The sequence below is a fragment of the Acomys russatus genome, chromosome 15, assembly GCF_903995435.1.
Source record: "Acomys russatus chromosome 15, mAcoRus1.1, whole genome shotgun sequence".
Classification (NCBI taxonomy): domain Eukaryota; kingdom Metazoa; phylum Chordata; class Mammalia; order Rodentia; family Muridae; genus Acomys; species Acomys russatus.
In genome coordinates, this window is record NC_067151.1 from 55504377 (window position 1) to 55530160 (window position 25784).

Sequence of the window (25784 nt, forward strand, 5' to 3'; positions counted from 1 at the left end):
ACCTGCAGTGCTGTGTGTGTGTGTGTGTGTGTGTGTGTGTGTGTGTGGGCGCAATAATGAAAAGGTAAAATTTATGTTTGTCATTATAATAGTATCTTTATGTATTTTCTTTTTGTGAAAACAAATTTGTTGAGAAAATGTTATATCTTTTTAAAAAATCCTGTTTACATTTTTAGGTGAACATATTATATATGTTCATAGGTTGGAGGAATTATTTCAACTATTTATTAACTATTGTGTAAAAGTAGAGGAAAAGGCTGCACACACTATGTCGGATGAAATCTTCAGCACAACTTTGGCATATACCAAGAGCCCTAAAGCTACGAAGAGAACTTCTTTTCAGGTAAGATACAACAAAGCAGTTGGTTTTGGTTATGCTGGGACTCAGCACTTGTTGATTCTTAGGAGGTCCAGCGTGATGCGGGAGGAGGTCTTGCTTCCCTTTCACTGTGTTGTGGGCGATGGGTCAGCTTCGGGCTCCTGAATTAAAATACCCCTCTGTGGCTACCCTGCCTTCTATACTGGCTTCCAAAGTTGAAAGTAAAAGAGCGACTTCAGAGTCTGTCCTTGTCTACACTTGGGTTTTCCATTGTCAGCATCATGAGGACCTACTGTTGGGTCAGCTACACTTTCCAACTCTTCTTCCGCATTTGCAGTGCTGGTTATGTTTACCTCCGCAATCTGCTTAACACTGAGGGTGTGCCTCAGTGGGAGGTTATGTTCCAGTCTTGCTTGTCAAACCCAAGCCCTGACCTCCCCAAAACGTACTAGTCCATAACAACATGTCAGTTTCTAACAAATCCGGTCTAAATTGATGCCCCTATCACTTATTACCACTTAGCTCAGATTGTCACCTGATACGAGTAGTCGCTTCCTGTTTAGCTACAAATCTCACTAGGAGATGGCTCCAGTTCTGCAGTGAGTCGGATGACTTGGGTACTGGGCCCCAAGTAGTCTTAGAGAAAATGTAGGCGAATGAGGCTGAAGTGTGAAAGTGGACTAATCCAGTATTACTTGTGGACAGATTCTAAGTAGGGCACATCTCTGCTTCAGTGGGAATTGATATGAACTCATCTCATTTCAGGATGAGCTGATCAGGGCAATTACAGCCCGATCAGCCAGGCAGAGGAGTTATGAATACTCGGATGACTTTGACAGTGACGAGATCGGTACGTAAGAGAATCTACCAGAAGCGGTTTCCTGCGTTTTCCTACCTTCTCCTATCCCCTAACCCTCATGATAAAACAGTGTCTATGAAGTCACTAGTTTCAGAGCGAGTTATGAAGACACCCTTACTTTTTGAGAAGCTTATGAATTATCTTTGCTCATTTCTGAATATGAATTAAAAAAAAATATATATAAATCCGTTACCAGGTCTACACGAAAATAAAGCCTTAGGCATAAGCTATATTGGAAGGTAGTGTCGTGTTTAAGTTCAACTTTGAGAATTCTCCATCTGGACGGTAGCCAGAGCTCACAGGGTTAAACCTTGGTGCTTAGGTAGTAATTTTGTAATGCTCCATGCAGACCAGACCTGGGGCTTTAATAGTGCATAGAGTAATGACTTTTCTGTTGCTGCCGTAAAACATCATGACCAAAAGTGACTTACAGAAAACAAGTTATGCCAGTTTACAGTTTCAAAGGGATGGCAGTCCATCCCGAGAAAGGACCTGGCAGGACATCGAAGGCACAGTGGCAGGGGCAGAAAGGTGAGAGATACCTTCAACAGCAGATACCCACGGACAGACAGCGAACTGGAATTGTGCCAAGGCTATGGACTCTCAAGGCCTGCCCCAGTGATGCATTTCTTTGAACAGGCCAGTACCTCCTCGCCAAAGAGTACCATTAACCGGCAAACAAGTATTCCGGTTCCTAAGCTTGTGGAAAATGTTCTCTTTCAGACCACTGCTTCATGGCCAATGCAAAACGCATTTAGTCCAACTTTAAAACTGCCCAGAGACTTCAACATTTTCAGCACTGTTTTTTTTTTTTGTTTTTTTTTTTTTTTGGTTTGGTTTGGTTTGGTTTGGTGTTTTGTTTGTTTTTGTTTTTGTTTGGTTTTTGTTGTTGTTGTTTTTGTTTTTTGTTGTTGTTGTTGTTGTTGTTAGTTTGTTTGTTTTTTTAGGTTTTTGAAATAGCCCTGGCTAACCTGGAATTGCTTTATTGTCCAGACTGGCCTTGAACTCACAGAGATCTGCCTGCCTCTGCCTCCCGAGTGCTGGGATTAAAGGCCTATACTACCACACCCGGCTACCACAACACACACACACACAAACACACACACACACTTTTCAGCACTTTTTAAAAGTCCAAATCTCTTTTGAAACTCAGGGCAATCAATTAAATGTAACCTCCTGAAAAATCCAAAAGCAAATTACATGCTTCCAACATATGATGGGGCAGGATATATATATAATCATTCCGAAAGCGAAGAAACTTAGCTGGGCAAAGCCCTAAGTAGCTCCGTGTCCAGGGACTCTAGTTGGCTGTGTTCCTCAAGCTTTTCTGCCTGCAGCATACATCTGTCACTGGGGCTGGTCTTAAGCTCACATGTAACACTCTTTGGCCAGTATCTCAGGGTTCGGCGTCTCTATCATCTTAGGGTCCCCACCATAGCCCCAAAGCTCACTTTGATCCTTTCGCACAATGGCCTTTTGAGCTCTCTGAGGCCCCCCACAGAGACTTCTATATTATAGCTTCCTGGCTTAGAAACCTCTCTAGAGCCCATAGGAGGAGAATCTACGAACTCCTCACCATTTCATGTGTCCTGTCTCCAAAGTCAGTACCAAGTGGCTGACACTGCCAAGTCCAGCCGCAGCTTGAGAAGAGGCCTGACTCTTTTGAATCACACCTTTTTCTAACTCAAGTTCCTTTCTAGTGGCAGGAAATTCCTGCTGCTCTACCACAATTAGAAACTTAGCTGCTTAGCCAGAAGGGGGCTGGCCCTGAGGGCACCTTTCCCTTTGTTCCAAATCTGCTGTCTGTCAGCACAGGCTAGGCTGAAGTACTAAACTTCCCAGTGTTGTCTTCTCTCGAGGCTGCTTTCTTTCTGCCCGTCCCTTCATTTTTCTTGTAGACCTACAGAAGCAAAGTCAGTAACAATCATGCCACCGAGTCAATGGGACAACGTCTTCAAGTTTTCTCTACCGAAGGAATGAGCCCATTGCTGTTTAGTTTAGTGTGCTGTTTGCGTTCTATTGCCATAATAAAACACTAGCCAACCCCAGCTTGGTGACGAAAGGGTTTCTATGGCTTACATTTTCCCATAGCAGTCTATCATTGAGGTATGTCTGTGCAGGAAGTCAACCAGGAGCTGGGAACCGAAACAGACACCGTGAAGGAACACTGCTAAGTGTTAGTGTTAGCTTGCTCATCTTGCGTTCTCATACTGCCAGGACTGTCGACCCAGGGATTACACTATCCACTGTGGGCGGGGCCACACGTATCCTCAGGCAAGGTCTTTATGACAAGAGCAGAAGGCTTCCCGATTCTTCAGCAAGATACCACAGGAATGGCCTCTATCCCAGATTCTGTTAAAATCTTTGCTTCCTCCTAAAACTTCTTGAGCTGTACCTCCACGGTCCCCGTTACTCTCAGAACATCAGTCATTTAAAGTCTCCTTGCGGCGTTTAGCTCTATTCCAATCCGCAGTTCCAGGGTCTTCCACATTCCTCCAAAGAAGAGTGTGATCAGGTTTCTAACAGCAACACCCCATCCTGTTCCAACGTCTGCGTTAGTTACTTTTTTGTTGCTGTGATAAAACACCATACCAAAGTGATTTGCGCAAGAAAGTTTTATTTGGGGCTTCTGGTTTCAGAGAGGCACCCGTCCATCATGGTGGGGACAGTGTGGCAGAAAGTTGCAAGCACATGGAGCAGGGCCTGGGACCTGACAGATAACATCAACAGCAGACAGGAAGCAGAGAACAAACCAGAAGTGGCTCAGGGCTATGTATTCCCAAAGCCCTTAGTGCTGTCATTACTTCCTCCACAGGATACCCCCTCCCACTACAGTGTCACCAACTGGGGGCCAAGTGTCAAAGTAACAACCTACAGGGGTCATTCCCAGTCAGACCCTCGGATGGGCAATTTTGAAAAAAATAGACTCTTTGCATCTATACATTAGCTTGGTTTCTTTTTAGTGAGCAAAACGTAATGCTTCAGGCTGCAGATAGAAGCATATAGAGTTCTAAATTTGAAATTAAATGCGCTATTTTGTAACATTCACAGGATACATGTTTTCTGGAAATGTATTCTGAGTAGCCGTTAAGTCATGCCTGCCTTGTTAATTGGCGCTTTCTATTAGATGGTAGTATTTTGGGGTGGGCTTACACTGACCAACCTCTCAGGGACATATACTCCAATAAACATGGTTCTGAGGGCACTTGATACAAATGTTGAACAAGTTGGTAGAACTCCAACTTTTATTTCATAAATGCCCACAAGGCCCACCTAGATTAGCTGATTTCAAGGTCTACAAAGTAACTTTGGACTAGTTTGGGGTTATTGGTTTATTTCTAGTCATTTCTGTTCACAAAGATAGTCTTGCTTTTCAAAGAAATGAAACATAACCTTTGAATGTTTAAAACACACTGTCGAAAACACCTTTTCTTGTTCATATTTCAGTTTCTTTAGGTGAATTTTCAGATACCTCAACAGATGAAAGTCTAGCTAGAAAAAAGATGAACGATTTTCATATATCTGATGATGAGGAAAAGAATTCTCCAAGACTATCTTTTCTGAAAACCAAGAAAGTAAACAGTGATATCTCCAAAGATGAGCAGGGACCTGTCATTCGGAACAGTGACGACATCTCACCAGATGGTCATGAAGATACGATTGGAATCTCCTTTTGCAGATCTCAAAATGATGATCCGGAAGCTGGAAAAGCAATCATTACAGTAAAGCCTAAACCCAGGATTCTCCCCGTCAACAGAAGTACATCCTCAGGTAACTTGGCATCATTTGTCACAAAATGCCCTTGTATGGCAGCTTTTATACACACACACACACACACACACACATATATATATATAAAACTTTCCAATTTCCCAGCCATAACATAGTAACTGCAGCTGCGAATGGCCATTGACTATTCGAGAAGTCGGTGCAGCTGTGGTCACCCGCAGCTGTGGCTCCCAAACACCTGAAGCATCCGCTTCAATTCTGTTTCCGGGGAGTGAGCTGCAGTGAGTCTGTTCTAATCCCCTCCAGTCATTGGCAAGACTCAGGGTGAGTGAGGTGGAAGACAGGCAACTAGCATACGCAAGGCCCTGGGTTCAAGGTCAGGCCCAGGAAGCATGGAAACACTTATATACCAATATTTTGTCATTGTTAGTTAATGATGCTTCCAGTCTCTCCTTGAGAAAACCTTTCCCACGCTGTCAATCCTAGGAACTTTAAAAGGAGAAAGTAAAGCAGAGACCCCCCCTAGAAAAGTGTCCAAGACACTGATACAAAAGTGTTGCCACATATTAGTTACGTGTGAGTCAGACAAAGGAGGGCCAGCAGCTCCAGCTTCCTGAGTAGGAGGACGAACCTGCTTTTCCTGTCCTGCAGCGTTGTTTAAAAGTCTTTTGAAGTAACTAGAGGATGCCATCAAACGCAGGCAGTCAGCTTAAGGAAGTTGAATTAGCTTCCTTTTTAAAAATTTTATCTAGTTTTATTTTATGTGCATTGTGGTGTTTTGCCCGCATGTATGTCTGTGGGAGGGTGTCGGAGCTTGGAAGACGGTTGCGAGCTGCAATGTGGATGCTAGGAATAACCCGGGTCCCCTGGAGGAGCAGTCAGTGCTCTTACCCACTGAGCCATCTGCCCTGCTCTTGAATTAACTTCTAGCCTGAGTTTTCCAAGTGTAGTGAGGGAATCTCAGGTAGAAAGAAACATAGTTCAACTTAGTTATTAAAGAGCTATGAGAACCGAGGATACAGCATAAGGGTAAAGTGTTTGCCCATCATATGTAAAGGGAACTGACTAGAGAAACAAATTTTAAAAAAAGATAAGGTACACAAAAAAGAAATGTGAATATAGCAACAACATTTAGTCTAAAACAGCTGGATGTGTACAATTACCAGTTAACTGTAGGTGCCAAACAATACCTAGCTAATGCATTTTACAGTTATGCTAGAGCCTGGTGTGTTAGTGAAGACATGAAGTCATAGCGCTTAGAGGGTGAGGCAGGAGGATTTCCGTGAGTTTGAGGCTAGCCTGTGCTTCATGGGTGCCAATTAAAACTAAGACCTTGTCTTAACTACTGGAAAAAGTGAGTGGGAAGCAGCAGTAAAGGAGAAGATGAGTAAGACAATACTATGATCTAACCACAAGGTGGCAGCAGCATTCTAAATGCTCGCATAGGTAAGGCGCAGTCAGTGTTTCAAAGGTAGATAGATGATCACGTTTGGGTTGAAACAAAGCATTTCGAATGAGAAGAACCTACTTTTCTTCCTAAGAATTTGAAAGTATTTCTGGATGTGGAATTGAGGCATAAAATATACTAAAGTTGTCAGGTTTTTCAGTTTGAAGAATAAAAGTTGAGGGTAATGCCCTAGAAAGTGCCTGGCACAGAGGATTCAGGAAGGAACTGAATGAATGGATGAGTCCATGCCTGATTCATTCATGAACAAGGAATGCACATCCTGGCTTTAGCAGTACTCTAAAGTCTTGGATGTCTTCTTTCCTGCAGTGTTTGGAACTTGATACTTGTAGTGTGAGATGTCCCTAACACTTCTGAGGCAGAGGTCAGTGGTAGAGTCCAGCCTAGCCTGCAGGAAGCCCTGGCTCCACCCTGGTTACCCCACAGTATTCCACTGAGACTTTTCTCTGCTTTTGTTCACATCTTGTTCAGACAACCGTACCTGGGCTCTGACTAGGCAGAACAGCTGTCACAGGGATTGTCATTGTAGCACTGTTGCAAAGGCCTTGTGGGCATGTCGTTTCTGCTTATCAGGCAAACTATAGTTAAGGTATTTCTGCGTCCGTTTCAAGTCTACAGTTTACTGGAGGTTTTACCTTGGGCATAATTCAACCTTGTCCTCATCATAGAGATGTTAGTTTAAACACCACTTGGTTCAGTACTCAGGAGTAAAATCAACAGTTAAATAATTTTCTGCATTTGAAGTACTCAGAAAAGTACTGGAATAAATGAAATATTAATATTTAGCATCTGCTCATGAGCAAGTTGTTCTAGCTATCTATTTATCTATCTATCATCTATCACTATGTGTATTAAAAACACATTGGGTTATCTCATGCTACAAGCTGATGATAAGCAAGAGTATAATATTAAAACAACTTACCAGTTGACCAACTTTAACTTAGAATGGAACATATATAAAAGCTATAGTAAGAATGGTGGAAAGTAGATGTCTGAGTTACCTAAAACATCAAGAATGGTTTCTTGAGGAGGAAGAAAAATAGGAAGAAAGTGTGTTGTGTGTTGGCGGGTGTCTGTGATACAAAAGTACAGGTGATGGTAGTGAGAAAGGTAGATCATGACATACTTATTAAGCTACAAAAACATAGATGGTGTTAAGAAGAAGCTTCCCCCAGGAATTCCAGTAGTAATTGATAAGGCAGTGAATACAACTGGAAGAAATCCTTAGGCCCACCGTTAGTGGTCACTGAGCGCTGAGTATTTGTCAGGTCTGTGCTGTGTACTTTAGGAATCTTCTAGTATCTTCTCACTTTGGTTCCACTCTTGTTTCAGTTTGTTTCAGTTGCTGTGATTAACACCCTAACTTGAGAGGAGTTGGGAGGTGCCTTAGTCAGTGTTCTATTGCTGGGAAGAGACACCATGACCAAGGCAGCTCTTACAAAGAAAAACATTTCATTGTGGCTGGCTTACAGGTTCAGAGCTTTAATCCATTATAGTCACGGCAAGAAGTATGGAGGCACACAGACAGACACGGTGCTGGAGAAGGAGCCAAGGGTTCGACATCCAGCTCAGCAGGCAGCAGGAAGAGGGGGGGGGGGGGGGGAGAAGGAGAGAGAGAGAGACTGGGCCTGGCTTGAGCATCTGAAACCTAAAGTCCTACCCACAGGGACACACTTCCTCCAACAAGGCCACACCTCCTAGTGCCACTCCCTCAGCGTTCAAACATGAGTCTATGGGAGCAGTGCCAATTCACACCAGCACAGGGAGGAAAGGGCTTATTAATCTTCCTGGGTAGAGTCCATAATCACAGGCAGCCAGGGCGGGATCCTCGTTCAAGAACCTGTAGGCAGAATCTAAAGCAGAGGCCGTGGAGGAGTGCCTAGTACTGGCTTGATCCCCATGGCTTGCTCAGCCTGCTTTCCTATAGAACCCTGGAGTACTTGCCTGAGAGTGGCACCATCCCCAGTGAACTGGGTGTTTGCACAGTAATCAGGAAATGCCCCCACAGTTGCCTACAGGCCAGGTTCTCAGCTGAGATTCTTTCTTCCAAGACATGTCTTTGAAGTATGCCCACTTCACAAAAACGGGCCACACCGTACCCCAAGGTTAGGTAATACTGGGGGCTTGTGGTGACAACTAAGTGTCAGAGCTATAAGGGAAGCACCTAAAGGGGTGACTCATAGAAAGTGAAGGTAGAGTGGGAGATGCTTGGGACAGGAGGGAGCGGACCACTGGGGTTTCTAATTCAACAGTATAAGGTATCCGTTCTGCAGGGCAAACGTGTTCTAGAGATTAGCTCAACACTGTGCCACAGTCAGTGCTGTACTGTGAACCAGAGAGTAGCTCTCATGATAAGAGCCATTAACACCACACAAAGAAAAATACCTCCACAGCTTCTTGGCACAGTAAAAAATTGACTTATTATCTTCTTGCAGCTATTATCCAATATTTAACTGAAGCTGAGGCTTGAAAGCCATACACACACATGCCAGAAGAGAATCTGGGAAATGTTTTGGGCATGGAGATGTGCCTTGAAACAGGTGTGGTTGTTCGGGGTCTGTCTGTGCCTGCCTGAGAAACAGCTGTGGCCACAGTGTCCCCAGAACATAAGATCCAAATTGGAAGTGCCAGGAAGCAGGCAGCACAGGTGGCCAGCAACAGGACAGGAGCACCTTGGACCTTGTTCACTGGCCTTTGAGCTTTAGTCACTTTAGGGTTGGAGGAGCAGGAGCCCCAAAGTCTTTGCAGAGAACAAAGATGTGGTTTACTGCTCGCATCAGGGCAGCGGTGCCCAGAACCAAGCAGATAAGAGCTAGCAGAGTGCATGACGGCAATTCAGTAAGTGAGACCAGTTCGTATCATGTGGCATCTTTGAGTATAGTGATGCTTTGATACACAGGAGAGTAGTGACAGTAACCTCAGCTGTTTCTTAAATGTTGGGGTGAGCATCGGCCAGAGTTGATGAATAGCTAAAACAAACAGTGACATATAGTGACACCCTTTTGACATGGCTGTGGACTCTTGTAGCAACATTCATAAACCATTTGTAGTCACAGAGGAAGTGGGTGTTAGGTCAGTTTTGGAGTTATAGAAGAATAAATTGGGAGAAGTAAATACATTGAACAGGTGAAATCTAGGTAAAAGGTACATAAATGGAAAATCTCCCCATCAGTGTTTGGGGAGCTAAAAGTATACCAACGACAGATTGTTTACATTTTAGAAAGAATAGAATCCAATGTCTTTAAAAGTTTCTTTTTAAGTTTCTGTCCTGTATATATGATGCTGGGGATTGAGCTCAGTTTTCCTGAGTGCTAAGCACCTTGTGTACCACCATAACCACTGAGTGATAAGTACCCTGTGTACCACCATAACCACTGAGTGCTAAGCACCTTGTGTACCACCATAACCACTGAGTGATAAGTACCCTGTGTACCACCATAACCACTGAGTCTAAGCACTCTGTGCACCACCATAACCACTAAGTGCTAAGCACCCTATGCACCACCTTAACTGCTATGGAAGTTTTTTTGGACGGAGAAGGACCTCTCAAGTCGGTCAGTTCTGCATCCCTTCCTCCAGTCAGAGCCTTTCTATATTCTGAAGGCCAGCATCATTCTCCACAGGCTTGTGCCAGCACTACCTTTGTCATTGTATGTATTTAGAATGCTATCCTTTCTCTACCTACAAAGCCCTTGGATGGAGCCCTGGCTGCTGAAAGGTTAAAAGAACTGGTATTGTATGGAAGGCCTGGCGTCAGTGAGGCATCATTTGATACAGGGAAGGTTGCATGGTAGTTTATGTTTTTGGAAATGTTTTTAGTACTATAAGAACCCATAAGATTGAAATGAACTTTTTATAAGACGGAATGAGACTAGCCAATTACAGATGGCAGCAGTTCTTAGGTTTTGCTTATGAGCTCTCGGGTTCCTGTGCTGCACACATCGGAGCTTATGGAGAAGGGTCTGCTCACTGGATGCTCCAGGCACTTGGCATCTCCTGAGGCAGCTGAAGCTGAGTCAGTCAGTTTCAGACACTCACCTGGAAGTGTTTCTTTTTCAGGGGAGAAAAACAGCAGTCTTGAAGGAGATGGTCACTTTAAGCCTTCGCCTCGGCCAAGGAGCATGTTAAAGAAGAGCAGCCACACTGAAGAGGGGCAGAGACCAGGCGCTGATAAAGACCATCCCATGAGTGAGGATGCTCCTGCCACACCATCCCTTCCAGGGCAGAATGGCATGGAGTTGGAAACTGAGGAAAAAGTGTACTTGGAAAACCTTGATCTCGAGGTTGGTGTAAAGAGGAACTATTGACTTGTTCTTCAGTTCAAACCGTGTGTGTGTACATGCTCATGATTTTACATGCCACTAGAAAGCTATAACTTTATCAATTATATTGAGATGCATCCAATTTCAGAGAAAGTAGAGAGTTAAAATAATTTTGCTTTTCTGCATATTTTTAGTGTAGCCTATCTTGAATTAGAATAATTTATGTGACTTTTTTATTCATCTTCGAGTATATAATTTTCAGTTAAGGACAGTTCACTTCCGTTCCCTCATTTGGCTGCACTCCCTCTCAGGAGTCAGACTGTTCTGTCTCCTGTGGGCCTTGATGCATCCCCAGGTTTCCATGAGGAGGTAGGATTGCAGTGTCACCAGGGAGATCACATGTCACCTCTCTGTATTTCTCCCTGAAGAGCCATCTTCGAGCTCATGTCTCAGAGAAGTCCACTCATCTGTCATCTGCTGGGCAGATCTGGGAAGGTGATCTGATCTGTGAGCAGCCTGGCTGGGTTCCCACCTCTCCTCACTCCTCCACACTCTGGGTGTGTGTAGGGTTGGTATGGATCGGCCTCAGGACCCTGAGTCCATGTGTTTCAACTTTGTCACACTCCAGTGACAGTGTCACATCTTCCTTAGAGCTGACAGTTTTGATCTCACTTTGTGCCTCCTCTGCCTAGTTCATAATTTGTTCTGAAAAGTCAGCAGTGATTTCATGCATTAATATAATTACCTGCTCAATTGAGTATGGGATTGGCTTCCTGTAGCTGCTAGAACAAACTGCCACAAGCCAGGAGACTGACAAGAAGAGAAATTTTGTTTTCCTAGTTCTGATATCTAGATGTCCTCAGGGCATTCTCTCTAAATGCTCCCAGCATCCATTGGTCCTCCCTGTTCTAAAAAGCCATCATACCACCCAGCCCTTGTCACCATGCCTTGTGCCTACAAATTCATCTTCTTTTTCTAAAATAAGTATTTTCAGAGTTAAGGCAGCATGTGGTCATATTAACTACGATTCCATTTGTAAATCTGCTACTTACAAACAAAGCACTCTGGGTGGCCATGAACTGGGCAAGGGGGTACCACTTATATGGGTACAGGTTTTTTTTTTTTTTTTTTTTACTTTATGTTCATTGGTGTTTTATTTGTGTTCGTCTGTGTGAGAGTGTAAGTTCCCTTGGAACAGGAGTGACAGACAGTTGTGAGCTGCCATGTGGGTGCTGGGAAATGAACTCAGGTCCCCTGAAAAAGCAGCCAGTGCCCCTAACCACTGAGCCATGTCTCTAGACCCACAGGTACAGATTTTTAACTGTAAATGTTTCCTATTTTAATATCCTGTGACTTAAAAATGTATGTGATGTATGTGTGTGCTCTTTTCTTAAGTAGAATCTTATTATGACAAAAATATAACAGGGCCACCATATCCAGCCATCTCCCCACTGCCTGAGCGGTGGCCCTGTTCTTCCCTTCCAGGCTGCTTTTCTCATGTTTGTCCTCACACTCATGTTTGTCATCACACTTATCTTTGTCATCACACTGTCTGTAAGCCATGGACGGCTTCCATGCTGTGAGGGTGTCTTGAGGCCTTATCCACATGCTCTGACACAGCCCATAATGGCGAACTATTGTCCCGCTGGCCACTATTTTTAACAATTAAATGTTCCCTACCGCTCACTCTAAGTCTCCCTGGCTATGCTCCGATGCTTCTTTAAGGTCAGAGGGGATTACCCATGTAGTGAGGCCAAGCTTTCTCTTCCTTGGGTATGCAGCCTTTGTCTCTTTGCTGGTCAGTTCTGAGTGTGCTCAAGCCCCTTCATCTTTGTGTAGTCTCTCACTTAATGATTCACTTCCTCCTCTGCCTCAGATGTCACACCAGACACTGACGAGGTGAGAGTGAGGGACAGTTGCTCCCTCTCCGTGTCTTCCTCTTGTTTTTCCTCAGTGTGCACGTGCACGCCTGTGCGCGTGATTGATGCTAGTGTCATACACTTCCTGGCTTAAGCCCTGACTGAACATGGTCTTGCCATTTTTGTGGTTTGATTTCTTGTTTGTTAAACCTTCCATCCATATATGTATGGAGGATATTGCTCTATAAATTTTTATTTTTCAAGCTGTTATAATCAGACTTAAGTGTCAGATGGGATTATTTATTATTTATTGTGTGTCTGTTATTGTGGTTTTTATGTCTGCGTTTTCTTTATTTGCTGGAAGATTGTTATAAAACACAATATTATGAAACATTAAATTAGAATATTCATCAGTAAAATGATTTGGGACTAGGATCCTCTCTGTGGGACATCTGTGTTATTAAATTTTTCCTTCCTTCCTTCCTTCCTTCCTTCCTTCTTTCCTTCCTTTGTTTCCTTCCTTCCTCCCTCCCTCCCTCCCTTTCTCTCTCCCTTCCTTCCTTCCTTCTTTCCTTCCTTTGTTTCCTTCCTTCCTCCCTCCCTCCCTCCCTTTCTCTCTCCCTTCCTTCCTTCCTTCTTTCCTTCCTTTGTTTCTTTCCTTCCTCCCTCCCTCCCTCCCTCCCTTCCTTCCTTCCTTCCTTCCTTCTTTCCTTCCTTTGTTTCCTTCCTTCCTCCCTCCCTCCCTCCCTCCCTCCCTTCCTTCCTCTCCTTTCTGTCTTTTTTTACACTGCATTTTCTAATGTCATTTATTTGTTAGCTCTGTGCATCTGTGCATGCTGTGGCTTGCCTTTGGTGGACAGAGGACAAGTCTGTGGAGCTTAAAATCTTCTGGCCTTACATGGGTTGCTGTAATTGAACTTAGGCTGCCAGGCTACACCAGCAAGCACTTTATCTCCTGAGCCATGTTGCTGGCCCGTGGTTTTTCACTCCTGAGAGTTTGGCATGTACTTGCTGTGTCAGGTCCCCAGGAGCTGAGGTTATAGAGAGTTGGGAGCTGTCCTAGGAACTGAGCTAGGTTCCTGTGAAAGAACAGGAAGCATTTTAACCCTTGAGCCAACTTCCAACACAGAGACAGGGTTGATAATCCTGTTGCCTCTGGGAGTCCTGGGGCTAACCTTATATGGTAAATACTCTTTTATAGGACTCGCTCTTACAAAGTCTGACCTCATCTTCCCTCAAAGAAAGCCCTGGAAGCTGCACTTCACCAGGATCTCAGGAAAAGGCGTCCATAAAAGGTAGCCACACCTACCACTATACTTTGTTTGTGATCTCTGTGTTATTTAATGTCCTGTCTGTTATATATAAAAATAAAAGATTAAGGCGGATGATAGAATACAAGGTACCAGGCAACAGATGTTATGTTATATGGAGTTTATTAAATGAGCATGGGAGTAGAAGGAAAGAGGGAAGGGGTACCCCAGAGAGAGAGAGGAGAGACAGAGAAAATAAAAAGGGGGATAGAAGGAGAGAGTGGAGAGAGTAAGAGGAGAGAGAGAGAGAGAGAGAGAGCCACATGGAGGGTCTGTCTTTTATATGGCCCTGGGCAGGGCCACGCCCCTGTGGCAGGTAAGCAGTGACATCACAGGTAGGCAGACTGAAGCAGAATCCTAACACTGTCTGCAGGAGAAATTATATTTTGCATGTTTAGGGGGAAAGTTTGCATGTTTACTTTTAAATGAGTTTTAATCCTGACTGTGCATTGACTGGGTGACTTTAGAATATAGGAGTTAATGTCCCAGTGCAACTGATTCTCCATGGATTCTAGTTCTTGTCTCAAAAGGCTGCTGTGAATGTTGTGTTTAAGTGCTTTTTATGCCTCCAGCATACACTCTCTAGGGCAACCGGAGCATCATGTGTGTGTTGCTTTAATCACGCAGACAACACAGCATACTGGCCACCCGGACTGACTGTTTTATCCAGATGTAGTCACGTGGACAGAGTAGCAAGCCTCTCTGGGCCTATGAGTTATTCTTAGATAACCATGTGGTTTTGAGAATTTTAAAAGTTAGTAATGCGTAAAAAGCCCCGAGAACACTACCAGAGGAAGCACATATTAACTGTGAGGTGTGTGTGTGTGTGTGTGTGTGTGTGTGTGTGTGTGTGTGTTGCTAATGTCTCTTTTTTAGTGTTGTAGCACATGTAGCCTGACGCATCTGGAAGAAAGAGATGTTTGTAGAGCCTGCACTATGGGACTAACATTCACTCAGTGCTGAGCTACTTGGTTTCAGTCAGCGTGGCCCACATCTAGGCAGGCCTCAGAAAAGGGGATCTCAGTTGAGGGGAGGCTTCTGCTGGATTGGCCTGCAGGCAAGCCTATGGCTCGTTTTCTAAGTCAATGGTGAATGTGGTAGGACCCAACCATTGCGGGTGACATCACCCCTAGACTGCTGGTCCTGAGAGGTATAAGAAGTGAGGTGAGCAAGCCATGGGGTGCAAGCCAGTAAATGGCATCCTTTATGGGCTCTGCTCCAGTTCCTGCCTTGAGCTACTGCTCTGGCTTCCCACAAGGGTAGACTGTGATCAGCTCATGGAAGCCAAATAAACCCTTTCCATCCCAAGATAGTTTTGCTCAGTATTTTACCACAGCCAACAGAGAGGCAAGCAAGGACAAGTTCTTACGATGTAGTGTAATTTTTGTCATTTTACAGATTAAAAATAAAAACTGAAGTGCAGAGATTTGAGACCCAAACCTAAGGTCAGTGATGGAGACATAGTTTGACTCTTTGACTATTAGTCCTTGTTCTTTTCACAGCTCCAAAGAGTCCAACAGTGAATTGAGCCATGGATGTTCTTCAATTGAGAACAACTTTAACGATGATTGTTACATTTAGTTACCCCCCAAAACCTTCCCCCTCCCCCCATAGCTATCATGAAAACAACTGAATCGAAACTTTTCAGTGACTGGAAGTTAGATCTTGGTGGAAGTCAAAATTGCTGTCACACGAGGACTGTTGGCTCCTTCTGTTAGATGTCCCCAAGTGCCACAGGCAGTATAAACAGAAGCAATTGTGTGAATGCCAAACTTAGTTCTCTTAAGTAGACTTTGAGCCTGTGCCGAGGAGCCCTGAGTATGCAACAGGCCAGCCCTTGGTGCCTTCTTTATGTGAGACGTATCAGGAAGGGCTGAAGCTGACCTGAGCCTGGTTAGGTCTCTGCACCACATGAGTTGTGTGAATCTGTGTGTGTTACTTAGTTTTCTTGCTGTGAAGAGACAACACGACCAAGGCAGCTCTTATAAAGGAAACTCTTTAATCAGCACTGTCCTACAGCTTCAGAGGTTTGGTCCATCGTTGTCATGGTATCAGCATGGCAGTGTGCAGGCGGATGCTGGAGAAGGAGCTGAGGGTTTAACATCTTGACCCAGATGTTCCAGAAGAAAGAGAAGGAGACTACTGTGTGCCTCACAGGGCAGAGCTAGAGCACAGGAGACCTCAAAGCCCACCTCCACAGTGACACACTTCCTCCAACAAAGCCACAGCTATCCCACAAAGGCCACACCTCCTAACAGTGCGATTCCCTATGGGCTAAGTGTTCACACATTTAGTCTGTGGGGGCCATGCCTATTCAAACCACCATACTTTGCTACTCTCCCATTGAGGCAATTCACCTGACCTGCTACTCCCTGCAGTGCTGTGGAGCTGTTTGCCTCCTGCCTCCCCAGCATGCTCTTTTAGCTTCAAATACATGGGCTTTAGTTAAATAGATATTGTAGGCTCGGTTACTTGATTTGCATATCCACATGTTCTCCTTTACTTGAGGGTAATTATTTCATTCTAATTACACATATGCTATAGTCTCTAAGTGTGAGGCTTGAGAAATGTTTAATTCGATTGAATAAGCGTTTTTGCATTTCTAAATCAAGTAAGTTCAAATTTCATTGGATAGTTTTATTTCTTAAGGAAAATGAGATTATGGCAGGTAACGTGGCACATGCCCATTACTCCAGCACTTGGGAGTTAGAAGACGATGGCTCGGGGGTTCAAAGTCAGCTTCAGCCATATATTCCCTGCTTCCCAAATGGGGAGGTCAGTAGGTAAGGGCACATACTACTGCTATTCCAGAGGGCACAAGTCCATCCCCCACCCACATCAGGCAGCTCACAGCTGCCTGTAACTTCAGCTGCTAAAGATTTTGATTGCTCTAAGAAGGGCACCTGCATTCATGGTCACATGCACACACACACACACACACACACAGACACATACTTCGACATATTTTTAAAAATTATGACAGCACTTGTTTATAGAGTAAATGAATCTGTCGTGCGCTGTGTGGCATCAGAAGGATTTAGTGCTGTCACTGCCTCTCAACAGAACCAACTGAGATCTGGGATTCCCTGATATCCAATGAGAATGAAGGAAGTTCGGTGTTGGTGAACTGTGCTGCTCCTGAACTTGAGCAGCCCGAGGAAGGCCAGGTGGCAGCGGACAACCTTGAAAGAGACAAAGAGAAGGCTGGGTTTACAGATGATGACCTCACCACTGACCCGCTGCTCTCCACGTCCCCGAGTCTCATAACACCCACTGAGCCAGCCGAGCCAGCCAAGGTACAGCCGTATAGTACCGCATGGCTCTGCAGCTTCTCACATGAAATAGAGCCATCAAGTATCTGGTTTCTGTCCTCACACCTCAGTATCAGCTGGGAGGATGTCTTTTGATAGTGCTATTGTATTTTCAAGTAGATGTTGCCCAAGTCCATTGAATGTCTGCTTCAAGGAAGATTGCCATTGGCAAAGTAAAGCCAAGTGTTCTGACCCATGTAGTATATAGATTTTCTTAGCTCAGATCATAACATTTCAATTGTCTAGAATAGCTACAGAGATGTTACAGTGGCGAGCCTTTACTATAACTTCAAAACAAACAGTTTTAATGAAAGATTTGAAGAACTCCTTGGCTGCATAGTGAGCTCCAGGGCAGTCTAAGCTATATGAGACCCTACTGAGAGAGAGAGAAACAAATGGGCAGAGGGTAGAAGGAAGGAAGGAGGAAAGAAGGGAGGGAAAGAAAAAAAGAAGGAAAGGTTGTAACAAGTGTTATTCAATGTCTGTCCCTCATAAAGTGGATGAACAGGGCCACCATCAAAAACATTATTATAATGTTAGGAATAGGTTTGTGCTCTGTAGGATAACCACGGATCCCTGTGATGAGATATGTCAGGCCACTGTGCTTTTAAATTTTACAGTGTGGCACTGTTAGTCTTTGTTTCTTCTGCATTGATCTCAATCTATTACAGGTTTATATCGCGAATGTCTATGCCTTGCTGTTAGGCGTACTGAAGAACTGGCTAACAGCACAGAGTGCCCTGGTGCTTTGTATTACAAATACAAACGTGATACAAACCCCAAAGGCATATCGGGGAAGTTCATAAAACCAGAGGGAAGAAGCACCCTGCTACCACTGCTGCCTATCCAGGACTGTGCTCACGTTGGCACCCTCACTGTTGGGCTGGGCCAGCCCCACTGTGGAATAGAAGCATGTAGCTAACAAGCAAGAGGGTCTTTTGTAAACTATAGACAAGATCTTAGAACAGGGACAAGTGTAGATTAAATACAGTTCACACACAACAGTAAGGTCATAATTTTATGAGGTGATGTTGGGTTTTATGCTTATGCTCTGCTGGGAGGCCTTTCTACTTTGAACCCAACAGTCCCCCTGTTACAATTTATTTGTTGTTTCTGGCCATGAGTATGGCACCCATGCCCTTACTACTGTCTGATGAGCTCACAGATCCTTTCCTGAATGCATGCTCCTCGCCTTCCCACCTCCATAAACTCCCACTTCAAGTCCCTGTGCGCATTATTAACTGCAGTTAAGCACCTGTGCTTTCCTTTGTTCCGTACACCCTCACATTGTCCCGCACTCTCCTCTCAGCCCCCATCCTGCTTCCGGGGTGCTCCCCAGGTCCACTTGCCCTGAGTGGCCCCATTCTAGTCATTGACTGTCCCCACAGCTGTCTGTTTCAGGAGCCATATCACTTCTGTGATGGTATCATTCACGCTTATGATGCTCAGGAACTTGAGAATATCCTGGACTCTGACTTACCCCAGTGTCTGAAGTACTTGACATGATAGCCCAGCGGTTTTGAACCTGTTGGTCGTGACCCCTTTGGGGTCAAGCAGCCCTTTCACAGGGGTTGTCTAAGGCCATCTGCATATCAGATATTTACATTATAATTCACGACAGTAGCAAGATTACAGTAATGAGTAACAGTGAAAATAATTTTATGGTGGGGGGGTCACCACAACCTGAGGAACTGTATCCAAAGGTCACAGCATCAGGAAGGCTGAGAACCACTGCACTAGATGTAGAACGTTACTGATTTTCTCAGTGTTGCTTCCCAGCCTGACATAATCCTGTGAGTAATCCGGTTCTGTGTTTTCCATCTTCTAGAAAACAAATGAAGACAGAAACACGAAGAACAAAAAGTCAACCAATAACAGAGTGTCCAGTGCCTCTGGCAGGTAAAGTCACTAACAGCCTTATGCATGGTCTCTAATTCTAGCAAAACTCACCTTAATATAGAATCCATAAAACTAATTTCACTGGCTCTCATGGATTTTTCTAGTCAATTCCATCGTCAGATGGGTAGAAACTTCATGATGAAGCTCCATGAAGCTTGGTTTCACTCTTCCGTAGAAAAGTCATCATTTTATGGACTATTCTTCAGGATTTTCTCTCCGGCTGTGTTTTCATATTTTCCCTACTTTCACTGCACAGTTCCTTGGCTAAAGCTCCTGGGTTTCATTGTTGTTGTTTGTCCTTTATATTTCCTTTATTTAAATGTATTTAATTTTAACTTATTCACTTTACATCCTGATCACAGTCCCCTCCCTCATCTTCTCCCAGCTCCACCCTCTCTTCTTCTTCCCCCCTCCCCCTCCCTAAGGTCTCAGAAAGGGGGAGTCCTCCTCCCCTACCAACTGATCCCACCCTGTTAAGTCATATCAGGACTGCCTGCATCCTCATCCTCTGTTACCTGGCAAGGAAGAAGTGATGGAAGAGCAGGCAAGAGTCCATAGCAGAGACAGCCCGTGCTCCCCTTACTAGGGGACCATTATGAGACTGAGCTGCATATTGGCTACATCTGAACAGGGAGCCTAGGTCCTTTCCATGTGTGGTCTTGGATGGTGCATCAGTCTCGGCAGGACTCCTGGGCCCAATTTGTTGCCTCTGTTGGTCTTTTTGTGGATCTCCTGACCCTTCCCAGGTCCTTCTCTCCCCTGACTCTTCCATAAGATTCTCTGTGCTCTGCCCAAAGTTTGGCTGTGAGTCTCAGCATCTGCTTCAATCCTCTGCTGGGTGGAGTCTGTCAGAGAACTTCTATAGCAGGCTCCTGTCCTGTTCCTTCTCCTCAACTGCTTCCAGTGTCTATTCTGTTTGCCCTTCTGAATGAGAATTTAGCATCCTCCCTAGAGTCCTCATGTTACTTTAGGTTTGTGAATTATAGTATAACCATCCTGTATTATATGACTTATGTCTACTTATAAGTACTCTTCTGGGTCTGAGTTACCTCACTCAGAATGATCTTTTCCAGATCCATCCATTTACCTGCAAAATTCATGATGTCCTTATTTTTAATAGCTGAGTGATATTCCACTGTGTAGATGTCCTAGTTTCTTTATCCATTCTTTGTTTGAGGAATATCTGGCTTGTTTCCTGTTTCTGGCTGTTATGAATAATGCTGCTATGAAAATAGTTGAGCAAATGTCCTTGTTGTATGGTGGAGCATCTTTTAGGTATATGTTCAGGAGTGGTATAGTTGAGTCTTGAGGTAGAACTGTTCCCAGTTTTCAGAGAAAGCACCAGATTGATTTGCAAAGCGGTTGAACAAACTTGCACTTCCACCAGCAATGGAGAAGTGTTCCCCATTCTCCACATCCTCACCAGCATTTGCTGTCAATTGATTTTGATCTTAGCCATTCTGATATAAGATGGAATCTCAGAGTCATGTTGATTTGTATTTCCTTGATGACTAAGGACATTGAAGCTTCTGTATTTTGGTAAGACAGTTTATATAAATACCCATAAAGCTGAAGACCAGTACTTCATTTCCTATTATGTGTTTTTGTCCAACACAGGAAAAAATTGGACCCTGTCCATGGGCTTAATGAGTTTCTTAAAACTATAAGAATCGAAAGCTAAGCATGTAGGCACATAATCCAGCACTCAGGAGTCTGCAGAAGGAGGATTGTTGTGAGGTCTAGGCAAGGTTGGACTACACAGTGATAACCTGTTTCAAATAAAACCAAAGAATAAGAAGAAATGCTGCAAATCCTCATAGCTTCGTCCCTACTGTGCTCATCTGTGTTGCTAACTCATCCGTGCTTAACAAGCCCTCTGTTTCAGTTTTTAGTCAAATGAAACAGGGCCAGCCAACTTGCCAGTAAGTCTGTATTTTACATGTTACAGGCAGTTCTATCCCCACTTTAAGCGCCCAGCGCTGCCATTGCAGCCGGCAGGAATGTGCAAGTGAGTGACTAGAGCTGCCACACAGGCGGCCTTATTCCCCACAAGGGAAGAAAGGCCAGATTTTCCCATAAATATCTGAAACACAGGGTCTTGTCCTTCTTCATTTTAGGTAGAGTACAGCAAGTGATGGAATAATACAATAACATATTCAAAGAGTGATTAAAACTTACCTGGGTGGTAGTGTTCATGTGATTCGAGGTGTGGTATGTGTCCCTTTAAATGGCTCTAATTTTAAGTGTCTAAAAAGAGACCTATAATTCAAAATTATAAAACTTTAGTTATGTTGAGTGAAACTAAGAAAACATGATTTCTTTTGGCTGGATTATTTTTAAAGTAATTATAATTCATTACATTCAGTCATAATTTGGTTTCATTTTGTTTGAGGTGGGGTCCCCTACATAGCCAAGAGTAGCCTGGATCCCACTGTGTATATCAGCCTGGCCTCAAACTCATGTTAATCCTCCTGTCTCAGCCTCCTGAGTGTGGGATATAGGTGTGAGGTGCTGCACCTGACTTTAGAAGGCAGTTTTGAAGGTAATCACTGCCATGTGCAGTTCTAACACGCCCTCCTGGTGCGTTTGCAACTTTCCAGGCTGATGACCTCTGAGTTTTTAAAGAAATCCGGTCCCACCAGGAGAAGTCCATCTGCAGCTACCTCTTCCCACTATTTAGGGACTTTGAAAGTCTTGGACCAGAAGCCACCTCGGAAGCAGAGCTTAGAGCCCGACAAGGCTGACCACATAAGGGCAGCTGTTTATCAAGTAAGACGGAAATATTTTTTAAACAAAAACTCTCTCCACACAGTTGCTCATCAATGATAAGGTGACCATCTGAAGTGATGGCTGGGTATGCACTGTCGCTGGGAAAGAATTTTTTCTTACAAGTATGTGGGCAATCCTGAGGGCTTTTCTGAAGTATTTGCTGCACGGTTTGTTTAAAAGATAAAAATGGTATTTGTTTTTTAAGGAAAGAGAAGATACTGTTGTAATTTATAAAACTATAGCTAAAGCCAGTCTGTTATGAAATCTTTTATTCTGTTTCTTCTGAAAGTTTATGTAGGTCATGATCAACAACATTGTTTTAAGTGTTTTCTCCTGAAATTTTGTTAGACTTCCACAGACTAAGAATTTCCATTTTTTTTCACAATTTCAAGAAAGATCTTTTTTATTTTGTTACACAGAATATAATCTATTCTGCAAGATTCTACATTTGAATTTCAGTATAAAATGTTGATATATTTAGCCATTATGCTAAATCCTTGAAGTCTTGCGATACAAGAAAGATGGTTGACAGACATATGATTTCCTTAAACAGCAATATTCATCTTCATGCTTTACAATATTATTGGAAAGAGAATACTATTTTAGATAAAATATATTAATTTCACGGTTTCTTTTTAAACTGTAAACAAATATTTCAGAAGTACATAAAAGTTCTAAGCCATCTGAGCATCTTGTAGTTTATAACCCTTTTTTTGATTTCACAGGAGTGGCTAGAAAAGAAAAATGTGTATTTACATGAAATGCACAGAATAAAAAGAATTGAAAGTGAAAACTTAAGGATCCAAAATGAACAGGTATCACAAAAGAAAGAATTTTATGTCAGTAAAATATCTATGGCTATTTAATTACCAAATGAACTGTTTTTAAATGGAAAAATACATATATAGAAGAACTGATTTCTGATTTCAGTTTGAGTTCAATATAAATTTTGCCTACGTACACATTTTAAGTTCTGTATGCATAGTTTAGATTTAGCAGGGCTGATATTAACTTAGTATTTGTGTGACCACCAAATGCAGTCGCAGACACTGACTTCTGTTAGAGTTTATCCAAGAACATAGTCAGTATCCACTGGCCTTTAGCCATCCATACCACGCCCTGCTATGGCTCCTGACGAACACTGCTTGAGACTCTTGTCAGCCCCTCCTGTGATCTCACTCTCTCCCTCTCACCTGCCTGACAGTCCGCAATGCAATTCACTCAGATCTTTGCTCTCTTCCCCCTTCATTGTGTTGATCCACACTGAAACAGGTGGACTAGGAAACATCCCCAAAATCACCAAAACTGTGGCCAACAGTTCTCTGCAGAGTGGCCTCCAGAAGTTGTGCCTCTGAGCGGCTTGGTGTCATTCGCGCTGTTGTGTATGCCTTCATTTAGCCTTGAATTATCATCTCCACAATGAAGTCTGTGTCTTCTAGGGTTGAATAGTGTTTGAGGTCAATTAATGGCCCTAATGACATTAGAGAGTAAGTTACATAAATTCATGACATGGCTGCCGTATAGCCCCTACAACTTTTACAGTGAGATTCCCTTATTTGGCATTTGGTATATGTTCATGTTACAGGAAAGATATGCCTTGATATCAAAACAGGCATCAAACCAAACATCTATGCCCACTTTCATGATATGTTTTTCCTAAACATTTTATAGTACGAGTTAGCCTGTTGTAGCTTATTTTTAAAACATTTATTTGCACACTCCCAAAGTCAGTAGATGCTTTGTCTCATGAATACTAAATCGGTCACCCTGATAAGTGCTTTGACATTGGAAAATGTAGTGAATGGCTGGGGTAACAGTTTCTGTAGATCAACTTGCCAAATCCTTCTAAATAAATTACCTGCTGTGTAACTTCTTTGTATGAAAGCTGTTGGGAGATGAAAGGCAAATACATGCTTGTATATTTATGTCTAGGCTTGTACTTCTAGATGTATGCTAATTTTTTTAAACCAAAATAGAAAAAAGCTGCTAAGCGAGAGGAAGCACTAGCATCATTTGAGGCCTGGAAGGCTATGAAAGAAAAGGAAGCAAAGAAAATAGCTGCACAAAAGAGGCTGGAGGAAAAAAACAAGAGGAAAACAGAAGAAGAAAACGCTGTGAGGAAAGGCGAGGCCCTGCAGGTGAGTACCTCAGGCCCCAGCTCTGTCCTTAGCTCTTGTCAATGCTTGTGTCTGGGTGAGGCTCTGTTGTACTTATGCTGATCTGAGAAAAGCCCCTGCAAGCAAGGAAATTGCTCTGAACTTCCGTAGGCATTTGAGAAATGGAAAGAGAAAAAGCTGGAATACCTGAAGGAGAAGAGCAGGAAGGAGAAAGAGCATGAGAGAGCAAAGAAGCAGAAAGAAGAAGAGACCGTCGCTGAGAAGAAGAAAGACAATTTAACTGCTTTTGAAAAATGGTAATACAGGGGGAGGAGGTCCCCCCTCAGTCACAGTCATAGGGGAGGGGAGTAAGGGGAAAATGGGAGGGAGGGAGGGATGGGAGGATACAAGGGATGGGATAACCATTGAGATGTAATATGAATAAATTAATAAAATATATTTTTTGAAAAAGAAAAAGAAAAATGGTAATCCAATGTGCTGCACATTGGGTGGTTTCAGGTCAGCGCTTGCAACGTTCCTAGGACTTAGTGCTTGCAGGTCTCTCCGTACCTCTCAGGCTCACTGCTGCCGAAGGTGGGGCCTCCACCGCTGCAGGAGAGCATCTCGGTTGTGCATTCTCCTTTAACCTCCCAGGGTCTCATGTTTTCCTACACAGGAGTGAGAAAAAGGAAGCTCTACTCAAGCAAAAGGAAAAGGAGAAGATAAATGAGAGAAGAAAGGAAGAGCTGAAGAGGGCGGAGAAGAAAGACAAGGACAAGCAAGCCATCAGTGAATATGAGAAGTGGCTGGTAGGTGTCCCGGGTGGACGAGTTCGTCTTTTCTGCTGACTTCTTATTTCTTTTCTGCTTCTTGCCCCCGTTCTGCTTTGACCTGGAGACTACTTAGATGAGCTCAGCTCTTCCTTCTCTGCACACCAGATTCCCCCCACAGCCTCTCATCTCTGTCCATGCTGCTGAGGCGGACTGAAATGTCTGAGCTTGCACTAGTTGTAACTAGGCCTGCATCCCTACCTCAGTCCATTCTTCCTTCTCTGCTTCTTGCCTCTGACATCATAGAAAGCAGACAGGTGCACTGAGGGCAGAGAGACTTCTAGGCGGGATCAGCACTGCATGCAGTAGCCATCAGGTGATGGAGAGGAACTCAGTCTATGTCCGATACTCTTCTGATGTGGCTGGTGAGCTAGGGAAGAGGGTTTTACTTATACATTGTTTAATAAAGAGGATCAGCTTAGAGCTTGGAAGATACAATACCCAGTGCCTTACATATGTGAGTAATCAATATTTGGTTTTAATTTACATATGTTAACACATTACTTTTTGGTTACTGTGTAGCAAAATCCAGTTTTCTATTTTAAAACAAATATTTACCTAATTAATTTTGAACAAATAACACCCATGAATGTTGTACTATGTGCAAGTAGATGACATTCTTATGACTATATAAAATTCTCCACACCCATTAGCAAGTTTTTTTCCTTATCCGACTTAATGAAATTATCTCTATCTGTTGTCTAAAAGCATACGATTTTTTTTTTGCTTGCATTATCTCAGACTGAACTTGAGCATTCTTTCATTTATAAATATGTACTAATAATTCTGTAAATGTTGCATCTACACACACGTTTTTCTATTGGTTGTCTTTTTCTTACTGTCTAAAAGCCTCTTTAGTAGAGAAGTTGGCCTATAGCCTTGGCTGTCTTGGACTCACTTTGTAGACCAGGCTGGCCTCGAAATTACAGAAATTTGCCTGCCTCTGCCTCCCTGAGGGCTGGGATTAAAGGAGTGCACTCAGGTCGCCTATAATTTCTAATAGAAGTTGCAACTTTTTCACCCATTCTACTCTTGCTTTCTCAAGTTTGCTAATAAGTGTATTATTATTTTTGGTC

At 43.4% G+C, this 25784-nt stretch overlaps 1 protein-coding gene across 1 annotated transcript in view; it reads left to right on the forward strand.

Annotated features, from left to right (window-relative positions):
* The first annotated feature begins 201 nt into the window (after positions 1–201).
* Map9 (microtubule associated protein 9) overlaps positions 202–25784 on the forward strand; it is a 31354-nt gene continuing 5771 nt past the window's right edge. Inside the window, exons 1-12 of the mRNA XM_051157347.1 lie at positions 202–343; positions 1085–1169; positions 4626–4949; positions 10432–10655; positions 13695–13788; positions 16867–17099; positions 18943–19013; positions 21614–21782; positions 22508–22597; positions 23759–23920; positions 24050–24195; positions 24555–24687. Of these exons, the coding sequence (XP_051013304.1) occupies positions 269–343; positions 1085–1169; positions 4626–4949; positions 10432–10655; positions 13695–13788; positions 16867–17099; positions 18943–19013; positions 21614–21782; positions 22508–22597; positions 23759–23920; positions 24050–24195; positions 24555–24687 (1806 nt within the window). The 5' untranslated portion in view covers positions 202–268. The remainder of the gene's footprint in view (positions 344–1084; positions 1170–4625; positions 4950–10431; positions 10656–13694; positions 13789–16866; positions 17100–18942; positions 19014–21613; positions 21783–22507; positions 22598–23758; positions 23921–24049; positions 24196–24554; positions 24688–25784) is intronic.